Source organism: Martes martes (genome assembly GCF_963455335.1).
Source record: "Martes martes genome assembly, chromosome: 7".
Classification (NCBI taxonomy): domain Eukaryota; kingdom Metazoa; phylum Chordata; class Mammalia; order Carnivora; family Mustelidae; genus Martes; species Martes martes.
Window position 1 is genome coordinate 23268075 of NC_137894.1, and position 13007 is coordinate 23281081.

General features: G+C 35.3%; 1 protein-coding gene across 5 annotated transcripts in view; it reads right to left on the reverse strand.

The window, feature by feature from the left end:
* The window catches only part of UBE3A (ubiquitin protein ligase E3A), a 91833-nt gene that overhangs the window by 28129 nt on the left and 50697 nt on the right, over nucleotides 1-13007 (reverse strand). For 4 of the 5 annotated variants that reach the window (XM_080807561.1, XM_080807559.1, XM_080807560.1 and 1 more), the window contains 2 exons: nucleotides 11702-12009; nucleotides 4013-5259 (listed from right to left, as the gene is read on the reverse strand). In XM_080807561.1, the coding sequence (XP_080663687.1) occupies nucleotides 4013-5259; nucleotides 11702-12009 (1555 nt within the window). The remainder of the gene's footprint in view (nucleotides 1-4012; nucleotides 5260-11701; nucleotides 12010-13007) is intronic. The other variant, XM_080807563.1, reaches the window with a different exon arrangement.

The following is a 13007-nucleotide window of genomic DNA, read 5'->3' on the forward strand; positions in this document are numbered from 1 at the left end:
ACAACATATAGTGTAAATAAGTCCAGGGAGAAATATTCCAATAATCTGAAGTGTGCGGCAGTCCTTAAATGATTCTGAGACACCTACTTGTGAAAAGGCAACTTATATTTTACCATACTTCATTGATTCTAAAATTCATTTGTTTCCACATTTTAACATCTCTGAAATCAGGATATACCAGAAAACTGGTAGCATCTCACAATCGGCAGCATATTTTCCTACTATTAAAAGTGGTAAGAAAATAACCGTGTGTCCTACAATCAACAGTAACTAAGTTTCAATATACTAATTCTTCAGCTGTCATCAAAGACAATTCCTCTAAGGGCACCTGGGTGCAGCTGTCATCAAAAATAGTTTCTCAAGGGGCTCCTGGGTACAGCTGTCATCAAAGACAGTTCCCCTAGGGGCGCCTGGGTGGCAGAACTGGTTGTGGATCCAACTCTTAGTCTGGGCTCAAGTCATGATCTCAAGCCCTGCATTGGGCTCTGCATGGAGTCCACTTGAGATTCTCTTTCCCTTCACCTCTGCCCATCCCACTCATGCTCTCTCTCTCATAAATAAGTAAATCTTTAAAACAAACAAAAACCCAGTTCCTCTGAAAACTCCAGTTAGGAAATAAACGGCTAGTGTGGTTTGAATTACATAGTACATGAAAGTGAGGAACAGAGTTTTCTTTAAAAAAAAAAAAAAAAAAAAAATCTGTAATTATTAACGGAAGGTACTACTCCTCCCTTTTCCACCATGCCAGTCAGTCTTACGATTAATAACTAAAAAATAAGACCTAACAGAAAACATACTCAAGTGTCTCATATATGTAGTCATTATTTTCTGGGCCTCATTTGTAGACTAATGAGTAGATGAACTCCAAGGCTCCTTTTAGCTCTTAAAAGTCTACGATTCTGTAACCCTAATTATTCAAATATTAATACTGAGCTCAGCAAATTTCTCATTTCCTCTTCTCTTCCCAACCCCACTCTGTAGTTCAAATTAGCAGGTCATAAAAAGTAGTCAATAAGTTTTTGGTTTTTTTTGTCAAATTGTTACAGAAGAATAAGGCTTTAAAAAAGCAAAGTAGATCCTTGAGGAATAAGATGTTAAACATCCATCAGTACTTTTGAGAGTTCAGCTGAGAGGATGATCTTAAAACTACTTTTTGTTGTAAACTTTTTTGTTACTAAAATACTATGACTTTATCATAATTGCACCACTATGAATATTTTTTTAAAAATAGGAGTCTCGGGGCGCCTCGGTGGCTCAGTGGGTTAAAGCCTCTGCCTTCGGCTCAGGTCATGATCTCAGGGTCCTGGGATGGAGCCCCGCATCAGGCTCTCTGCTCAGCAGGGAGCATGCTTTCCCCTCTCCTCTGCCTGCCTCTCTGCCTACTTGTGATCTCTCTCTAATAAAAATAAAATAAAAAAAAAAAATAAGAATCTCAATTTTACTAACTCACAAGGCCTACTGTAATTTTTTTTTCCTAACATTTTCACATTGCTATTTAAAAAAAGAAGAAAAAAGGAAAGAAGAGTAAAATGTGTTTAGTATGAGCGTTTAGTATGAGCATTTAGCACTTCTTAAGAAGATTCTCAGTGGTCATAATTCCTCTTTACATCTCTAATGATTAGCAAAGTGCCTCACACACAAGATTTCTGAAGCAAACTGCTTTTGTGGACTTGTAATATTCATGTACAGATATTATCTAGTGAATCCCGGCTTAAAATTGGTCAAATTTTAATATTCAGGTTTGACAGAATTAAGAATTCACTTAAAAAAAACAACAACAGTATAATTAAGACGTTCAGAGTTCTACTTTTAAAACCCTCTTTTAAAAAAGACCTTATAAACCAAAATGACTGTTTCCTCAAAATTCTAGATGATAAAAGAAGTATACAACAAGTACTTAAACTTTTCTAAGTTCTTAGCCTTGCTTTACTAAGAGGGGGTGGTGGTGGGAAACAAGGCAGGGGAAGGAAAATAAAGTTGGGTAGATTTCTCAGCTGAAGGTAGATAAGGAAAGTGGACAATTCTTTTTATTTCTAACTCTGTATTAATCTTATAAAGAGTAGTATCATTGTTTTTTTAAATTAGGCAAGGCATAGCTTCTACTGGAAATAGATGAAAGGATCCTAACCCAAGAAGCCAAATATAAAATGCATGGTCTTAGGATTTACAGTTCTGCTCTAACAATCAAAACTCAAAGACAGACCTGAATGTACTTTCCACAAAACATCACTCAACGTCCTTATATGACACCCCATCATTCTGCGGACCTACATAAAAGCTGCTGGCTGCCTGATGATTATATTAGTTATTTATGTAGCTCAAAACTACAAGAGTAAAATAAAAAGAACACCAGAAAGCAAGCAATGATAATTACTCCAAACAACTAATGCCTTTCTGCCTCTATTGAAAAACTGCTTGAGTTGCCTAAGGCAGAATCTCTCCTCAACACTAGAAATATATTTAGTGTTTTTAAAAACCAGTTAACAAACAGAAGAGGCACACAATCTCTGCAACTTTCAAACATCCGAGATATCAAACAACTTTTTCCACTGGTTTACAGTTTTATGAATACTCAGATTTACACAAATCCATCCTAAAACTAAAATATACTTTAAAATAAGTATCATTATTTCCTAGTTGTGTCGTGCATTCTTATCTTTTATTAGTATGGAAGGTTGACTGTACCTTAATTTTACCTGACATCAAATTTTACTTGAAGTTGTTTAAAAAAAAACAAAAAACAAAACAAAACAAAAAAACTAGTAATGATGGGCGTATGTAGTATCATAAATAAAACTCTGTGGTAAAGGGGGTGACCCCTGGCTGGTACAGCATGAGACTCTTCATCTTGGGGTTTTGAGTTCAAACCCTATGTTGGGTGTAGAGATACTTAAAGTAAAACTTTAAAAAAACACACACAAAAATAACCTGTGATAAAGCACCCTAGGACAAATGAAAATTATGGTACTTGATTGGCAATTGGTTTCTATCTTCTGGCCAGGCCTGCATTCTTCAATGGGGGCACTAAAATTCTTACTTTTTGTGGAGGCAAGCAATTAATAAAAGGCAATCTGGAGAAACAGGAAGTTGGAAGGTGGGTATTTGAGTTGCTAATATTCTCCCAGCTCAATCTCCCTGGATTGGGTTGATGATAAAAAGCACCATTAAGGGGCGCCCGGGTGGCTCAGTGGGTTAAAGCCTCTGCCTTCGGCTCAGGTCATGATCCCAGGGTCCTGGGATCGAGCCCCGCATCGGGCTCTCTGTTCAGCGGGGGAGCCTGCTTCCCTTCCTCTCTTTCTGCCTGCCTCTCTGCCTACTTGTGATCTCTGTCAGATAAATAAATAAAATCTTAAAAAAAAAAAAAAAAGCACCATTAATTTCAAGATTCCTGGAGTTTCAACCAACTCCAAGATACTTAAGTGGTAAGAAAATATCACAATACGGCAGTGCTATACGGGGCATTCTGAGTGATCCAGCAGGAACTCTTAATAGCAGCATGCACCAAACTGCCCAGATCACTTCACCTTCACGATAACATAACTCTAAATTTTACATCATGGAATTTCTGGATACCACTTATTATTTTACGGTATGATTTTATTGTTTCACTCTTCCCAGTTAAGATTTGACATTCATACGTATTACTGGGTATCTCCACATTCCCCTTGTTCCTGTGCTCTGGTCCTTTCCCAACATCCACCTGTCTTCTGAATAGAGAAGAAATTTGGGGGTTATTTGTCAATATTTGGAAAATCTATTCGTTTCCAAAGAGAGTGTTCATTATTCGAGACAACCAATACTTTGTGGAACACATTTATAAATTTGGATAGGAACAACAAAAGAATAATATTTACAACTTATAATACAAAAACATCCATATATTCCTATACCATATAATGCCATATTTTTTTCAAACAGTCACTTATCAAGTGAATGCACTGAACTGTATTACAATCTCCCCAATATTAGGTATTTATTCTAGTACTAATTTTTAAGCATAAGCCCAACTTACCCGGACAAGTGCATCATCTATGATATGGTCACGTCTGACTTTGAGTCTCAAATACGGATTCAACTGCTGTCCTTGAACTAAGCTGTAGAGAACAGTGATTCTTCGTTCACTGTACATGCGAATTCTATTGTCATAATATAATCCCAAATTCTTTGTGACAGCATTCAATATAAAGGGACATGTCATGAAAGAGAATTTGTTCTCTGTTTCTACTTTGAAAAAAGTATAATCTTTATCCATTTCTAGAACATCATTCAGTGGTTCATTAATAAACTCTTCAAAAGGGATAAGTGGTTTTCGACAATCCAGAGTTTTAACACCAAGTTCAGTTTCCAGGGGGTCCACTCGAGGACCTTTCTTGTTTCTTCTTTCCTCTCCCAAAAGCTCCTGAAGTGTCAATTCACTGGATTCAGGGATGGGCTCTTCATCATCTTCTTCATTATGATTTGTGTCCACTTCCCCACCCACTACATTTGCATAGTAAACCATTTTCAAGCACTTTGAAGCAGCAACAATAGCATCATCATCATTCACTAGATTCCGACTGTTAAATTCATTGCTTATGACTTTGTAAGTAATAAGTTGCTGAAATGTTTCCATCATTCTACGAATCTGGTCTGCACTGTATTTAGACCACAGTCTAACCAATTTTCCTTGGGCTGCCAGGGGTAGCTTACTCATTGCTTTGCAAAATAAAGGCAAAGCCATTTCCAGATATTCAGGACTGTGGAGATTTCTATTTTCCATTACAATAATGAATAAATTCAGATAATTAGGATCTCGAGAGTATACATTGTGATACGTCAAGTCACATTCCACATTAGGTGACAAATATACAAGTGCATTGAGAAAAGCAGTTTCTATTTTTTCATTAGAGAGTAATCTGGTGTAGACCCTTCTAATGGCCTCAATATCCACAGACACATCATCAGGGCCTAATTTTTGTAAGTTGTTATCGCCTTGTGAACTATCACTTATCCTTGAAGAAGATGCTTCTGAATCTTCTTCCATAGCAGCAGCAGAACATGCAGCTTTTTCCTTTTCATCTTCATCTTTGTCTTCATCCTTTCCTTGAAGAGATTTCAGTTCTTCCTTGGTGTGTTGTTTGACTTTCCGAAAGCTCTGTACCAATGCCTCAGCACTAGAAAAAACTCTTCCAATAACACGGATTAAAGGGGAATAATCCTCTCTCTCTCTACATAATTCAAGAATTTCATATACCGTCTCTTCTGTTAGGTAAGTCACATCTAAAAAATTAGAGAAAAAAAGGAGAACATTTATTTTTATAAGTATGTTTAAGTCCTAGTGCAAAGTAAAATAGCCATTTTGTACTCAATACCATTTATGACTTAGAACTCTTTTAAAACATTTCTAATACTTAGATTCAGCAAACAAAACAGATTTACTTATTTTTGTCAATGAACTACTATAATAGCAACAACCTCACCCATTCTTTGTACATTATTTCAATAATATGTAGCTGTTAATGAGCTCAAACTCTTTCACAATCACAGTGGAAATTAACATGCAGCTTTAACTTATAAATATGAACCAAGACAATCATGTGTTGATTTGATTCATCACAATACACCTCTTACAACCTTATTTTAGAGCAGAAACACATTCTTCTGAGAGGTTTCTTTCTTATTTCACTCTTCCCAAAAGACTGAGGAAAGTCAAGAAAGGTTCTCTGAGCATCCTCTTTGGGAAACAGCCCTTGTCTTACTTTCATGTATCTTAAAATCAAACTGGTTCCTTCTGAGTCTTTTCAGTTTTTCCCAGGGTGGTCATTCCGTGGGTGATTGAGAAAAATTACTACACCATTTCTCATAAGATCTCAAGCTGACAAATAATGCCATCTGTAGCCAGGAATCAGGTTGGAATAAACAGGAAATAGTGACAGAGTAATAAAAAAATTGAGTGGTAGAAGGCAACTTATAAGCGGACAAGTGAAAAAGATTACTATGTAGTCACCAAAATCTTTCTCCTCTCCTTTCTGGGCAGATTTGGATCATATCTCCCAGCTTTCCCAGGTTTTTGAGGTTAAGTGCTACTTTCAGGCCAAGGTTAAGTGCTACTTTCTGGCTAAATGGGATGATGTTCCCAGGATGCTTGGGAAGCCATGTGCTGAAGATTTACAGTGACACTACAGCAGCATTTCTGAATGATTATGTGATGTGGAACTTTGCCAACCTAGAATATCATGGCTATTAGGGGACCCAGAAATAAATTTCCACTTTGTTTAATAAGCTAGTGCTCTTTCTGGTATATACTTAATACTGCAGTCTAGTTGATCATTAATAATAAAGAAAGAAGCTTTTCACCTTTCCCACCTTGCCATCAAACTCTTTAAAATACCAGCAGACTGTCTAAATTATGCTTAATCCTTCTTGGTACTTTTCTGGTGCTAAAAATTTTATAGGTAAGATGAGCTGATTGTTCTTTTGCAGTCTGCATTACCATCATTACCATTATTTTTGCAGTCTGTAGTATTCAAATCCAAGGGAGTTTTATTATGTTTTTCTATCACATCCATGAAACTGCATGATCAAGAAACAACCCTTTGTAAGAGGCAAAAATGACAGGAGGCAATGAAAGGCTAGACCAAATATCAATTTATTACACATTTTCAGAGTTATACTAATGTTAACAAGTTGAAATTCCAATGAAATCACAGAAGAAACAAGAATGAAAAGAACATTTCAAGGATTTTTTAGATAAAAATCTCTGGAAGGAGGGACTACTACAGGGATGAAAGAGTCTATAGCAGTTTGCTGGTATGCATTTTACTTCCCTCTCACATCTGTCTCTAAATAGTAGCTCAGACCTCCATTATCACTTTTTTAAGTACTTCTATATTTGCTCTTTTCATATTTGCCAGGGAATACCCTTTCAAACAAAAAACAGATAAACATATGGCTCTAATTCTCTTCACCAACAAAATATAAATCTATACATATATCCCCTTGAAAGGAATGAAGAGTTAAGTTTGGAGATTATGGAATGCATAAGCATTCCACTCCCAAAAGGGAATGTCACTGAATGAAACACATTAGAACAAAAAAGGAAAACTACATGTGTGTTCCCTCTTATGCTTTGCTTACTCACACACACAAAAAATAATTTTAACATGCTGTTTTCTAAAACTCCCAAGTTGTCATCTTTTACTCAAATGTTAATTTATTTCATCAGTTTAATCTGAGCTTTCATAACATTTAACTCTTTCATAGAAAGCACTGAATATAGTGACTGAAGAGGAAAACCATGTAAAACATTCCAACTCCAAGAGTAATAGATCTCAATGCCTGGAGACATCATACAATTGACAACTCACAGATTCAGTACCTCAAATAATAAACTCCCTGGTACTTACCATGAGTTTCAATTTAAAAAAAGAAGGAAAAAACCCAACATTTTAAAAGTTGAAATTAGCTTAGCTCTGATGTACTCACTCTCATGATCTATTCTCAAACGAAAAACAAAAACAAACAAGAAAACCCACCCTTCATTTTCTTACTTATAATCTGAGATAAGCTAAATAATCACAAAATTTCACCTTACCAAACCTAAGAAATATACCTCAACAACACTATTTTTCTCTTATGAGTTGTATGAATATCAGGCAACTGGGGATAAAATAAACTGTTTTAATAGTCAAATAAGAACATAAATGATTATATTTCACATGAAAATATAGAAATAAAAACATTCTGACCCTACAGTCAAACAACCTCATTAATAAAAAAGTAAAAATATCCTTTAAACATTAGATAATTGAATTTCACTTTACAAATCAACTGTATAACCTATTCTAAAAGCTAAAGGAAGAATGAATGCTCTGGACAAAGATAATTAAAAACACCTTAAAGTTCCATGTTACTTATATGTACATGTGTGCTTTTGTGATCCCTAAGGACTGCTAATCTGCTATTGCTCAAAGTATTCAAATGTTGGTCGACAGCTAAGACTAACCAATCACTAAAAGGATATGAAACCATTAATGATCAACCAAAGGACATCATTTTCAACTGATATAAAGATGTCTACATTCAATGCTGGATAGTACCCCAAGAGTTTTGTGTCCTGAGTTATCCTAGTTTAGTTCACATGAATACGGCAACTTATATTTTATACTGAGATTATTTATAACTCCAAATTAGAATTATTAATCATTCAGTATCTAAAAGGTGATCTTATGAAACTCTGGTCTTCCTCTAACTCTCTAATATACCTGGACAGACACTGAAGGCTGGCAAACTCCAAATCTATTCAACCCTCTTCTCTGACATGCCATCATAAAACAGAAAGTATAAAAACTAAACACTAGTATTCTAATCCTCATTTGCACCTGGGGGATGACATGTGGCATAGGTGTGCCAATTACCTAAGTGGAAGTCCACTGATGCACTTCTGAAGGTTTATTTTCCTGATAAATGGGGTCAAACATGATTAACTCATATTATGAGTGCAACAGAATCTCTTAATTTTTTATTAATATATCAAATAATCTAGTAACATCTTCAAATTATCTAAGCATTAGCTATACATGTCTCTACAAATTATAAAATACTGTCCTTCAAATTAAAAAGTAAAAAGCAATGTTTACTAATATTTCCAACACCATTTTCCATTAGGCAGTACTATACAAGCCAATAAAAAACACCATCAAACTGTGGAAGAAATAAAAATGGAGCACCCCAAATAGTCTCTGCATTTTGAATAAACTATTCAGATACATTATTTTACAGGAAAGAGAAAAAATGATATATTTTGTCTATTAATTTTATGGAGATTATATTTGTAAAATATAACACGCTATATAATAAAAGTCTAAATATACCAAGGAAGTGGCAGGCCTGTCAACAAATACTTAAATGAAGCAGAGGATAATTTTAGAGGCACAGAGGTAATTCAATCTTCATTGTGACAAATGGACTCATATACATGTACTGTACAACATATAAAATTTCTTAATAAAATTTCTACCTCTTTTAATATTTGTTTCACAAAGACAAGATACATGCAAATGATCATTAAATGAACAACTATAAAAGTTCAACCACAAAAATAACAGTTTACCACACCATGAATCTGATCTTCGGCCCCTGCTACCAGACTGTCAACACCTGTAGTTTCTTTTATGGGCTTTAACCCTTTAAGAGTTAATCTTTAGATCTGTTCTATTACGATATGTAGATACCCCTGCTTTTCGAAAGTTCCCACTAGGCAACTTCACTTATAGTAAGAAAGTTAAAAAGCAAAAAAGCGTTTAGTGTTTGTTTTACTGGAAGCCATTATAGAGGCAAAACGTACTCTGAGGAGCAAGAACAGCACTGACAATCCCCTTCCCCAGGAATTACACTCAGCGTCTCAGCCCCAAGTCACCACAGCTTTGAACTGTGTCTCTGGGCGTCTGTGTTTATCTCAATTCATTTTGTACACCATTAGCAAGATGTGTCCTAAGGTATCAGAAAGACCTAAGAGAGGCTATTTTTTGGATAAGGGAACCTCAAAATGTTTTCTGTATAAATTAATGATAACTGCTTCTTCACTGTGTATGCCATTTTGGCTCATGAAAGTTTCACAGGACTGCTCTACTTTCAGAGGACATCTTCTGCTAAACATCAGTAATCTCTTTCCAAAAAGTGTGAAACTGCTAACTGGGAGCTTATTTCCCATTATTTTAACTGGAAAAAAATTGTAACACCTTCTTACAAGAAAATGAAAAACCCCCCATTTCCTAAAATGTAACCAAAGTAGAGTAAATAACTATTATAAAGTAACTGTCTTGTTGGACATAAAACACTGTTTCCTAAATCACCAATTCATAAACTTAGTAACAAAAAGTTATTTTCCATGAATCACATGATGTATCTTAAGGGACAGCGACACTCTAGACCCAGACACCCTTTGTTGACATGTTGTTCAGAATACTTTCAAGTGATTCTGACATTCTAATAATTCCATATAAAATGTATCAATACTTTCCCTAGATAGTGTTTTAAAATATTGAACTGTATTTTTCAGACATAAATTAGTTTAAAAAACATTAGATACAAACATTCACAATATTTATCAATAAAAAGAGATGTTCCACTGAGAAAATATTAAATGAAGAAACATTCCTATATGGGATATCTGTATATTTTGTAATATATGTATGTTCCTGAAAATAAACTTAATCTACAAAATTTTACACTTAAAATTTTTATGCAAAAACAGAATTTGGGGTGCACTATACAATACATATAGAATTTTGTAAAGAGAACCAACAAATATAATTAACAATAAAAATGAAAGTACTAGTGTAGTTAATGCATTTGTAATTCCTAGTAGGAAAAAATACTACAGTAAATAGAAAGTTAACAGAAAAAAGGGAGTAGGAGGACAGAGTAGCATATTGGAATAAAGTATAAGGAACTGCTAAACTACACAGACTTGAGCAAAAACAGGAAACAAAGACTCGGAATAACCACTCAATAAGCACCTATGATGAAGCACATAGCAAAAAGATGTGTCCATCCACCCTGTACTATAATCCCCTACTGCAGACTGCATTTAACTGCACCAGCACATTCTACATTTAGTAACTGTTACTCTCTGACACACACTTGCTGGAGAAATGTGTATAATGGAGTCACTGCAACTTCCCTGTTACACATACTGACAACATTCACCTACTTATCCACAGTGTATGAGTTAAATCATGTAACAAGCACACATTTTGAAGCTGTGTAAAGTTACCAAGTTATGAAAACACCTTTTACTGTGAGATTAAAGTAAAAAATACAAGAAAATTCCATGTCACCAATTAAATTAAATCTGCATTTAAATCATGCTACTGAAAACTTCAGAGCTGTTCTCCAACTTATACATGTCTTCAACAAAAACCTTCCTCTTTTAAAATATAATTACCTCTGGTAGGGCTGAGCCCTATCAAATTATTCAGAAATTCAATTACCTTGTTACTAACACTGATTAGTAACTGATGAAAAGAAAGCTTGGATTTAAAGATTTTTAAAAATTTAAGAAAATTTTTTTAAAAAATGATCCTGAAACGCAGGATCATTTAAAAAACAAGGGCTTAGGTGAAGATTGCCACTGGTAAGTGGTGACGATTCTTGGCAGCATGAGTGTGCCAAATGCCTAGAAGAATCTGAGCAGGATATGGGAAGAATATTAGAAAGAAAAACTGAATTATTTCTCAACGGCTACAAAATTTTGCTTTGCCCTCAGAAATGGAAAAGAATGCCAACACTTCTTTCTGCTTCTTTCACCTCATAGTTCTAGGGTTCCACAACTCATTCCACATATTCAGTCCAGCTATTTGATAATTTAGTTAGATTTTGTGGTCTAGTTTAGGAGATTATCACTTAATATATTTTTCCTAGTGGAAAATGTTCAAAAACTTCCATTAACAAAGGAATCCATTAACAAAGGAACTTTTGGAATATAAACTGCTTCTAATTAGGGACCATTAGAACACTAAAATGTTCTTAAACCGTTGCTTCAATTATTAGTTCTGTCCTTTATCGCAGTAAGTAAGAGAGTGGTAAATAAATGCCACTGTACTATCATGTCCTAATGTCCACACAATTAGACAAAACAAACAAAAATGTCACACATTTTATTTAAATCTCCAATCCAGGTTTCAGTCAAAAACTCTCAATTAAAAATAGAACATCTTACCTCTAAAATCATCTCTTGCTCCTTGTCCTTCCTTCTTGTTCATTTTTATGTCAGAGCAGGAATTGTTAGGGGCACCTTTCGAGTTTTCAAGGTAAGCTGAGCTGGCTCCTTTCTTGGAGGGATGAGGATCACAGAGTTTTGCATTAATCTTATAAAGCTCGAGGGCTTTAATAGCTGCTGCATTGTTATCCATACGAAGAAAAGTTGGACAGGAAGCACAAAACTCATTCGTGCAGGCCTCATTTCCACAGCCCTCAGTTAACTGGTGGTAGTAGCGTTCTATTAGATGCTTTGCAGCTGCTCGCTTCCTGTAGCAAACATTCAAACAATAAGCACAGTGATTAAGATTAGTATAGCTCCCATGTAAAAAGCTCAAGGGATCTTAAAGCAAGGCAAGTTAGTCAAGCAATAAACCTGCATATTAAGATGAGGTGAAGAACTTGGAGATTCACTGTTTATATACAACTTTTAACTGGAGAAATGTTTGATAAAATACTGCCTAAGATACCTCTTTTTTTTAAGCAGGAATTCTATAAACATTTTATTTATTGTTTTTAAGAAAGTAGCTTCAGAAAAAGAAAATAATCTAGGTCATTTACATATATATATATAAAATATATATACATACACACACTTTTTAATAAAAACTTTTTAATAAAAAGTTTTTTAATAAAAACATTTACATAATCTTCATGCATAAAGACCCAGAGGTGGCCATGTTGTCTGTGACAGCTCTAATTCCAGCTGTCGAAGGCCTTTACCTAGGACTCCCCATAGCTGACAGCAGTGTAGCAAAGGCCCTCCTCTTGCCCATAAAGCCCAGCTCCCTGCCTGCCTCAGTAATGGTTTTATGTTCTGGGACTGTAGAAAATGGGTAGGAAATGCTTCGGGCTAGAATAGGAAGGACAGGGAGGACTACCCAACCTGCCATGTTTTATTCAAACTCTTCCGGCAAATCCAGACAGGAAGCCTAGCAAAATGAATGAAAACCAGGGACCAAAATGAGTTCTGGAGCTTCCCAGAGACATGGAGTCTGTGACCACAAGTTCCTGTGCACATGGTAGTAGGAAAAGTCTGATGTTCGTGGAACATTCAAGGCAGGAATAAACAAGCCTTAAAGATCCATCCCTCCTGGCAGGCACACACTTCTATGCTAAAAGAGTCAGAAAGACTCTCTGTTCTGCTTCCTAACTCAGTCCAACCCTCTTTTGACTCTAAAACAGTGTTAACTCATCAGCCTACTTAAGACACAAATTTTCCTTCCTTCTGTGGAAGGACAGTCCTTGTTCAACATCTGCCCTATTAT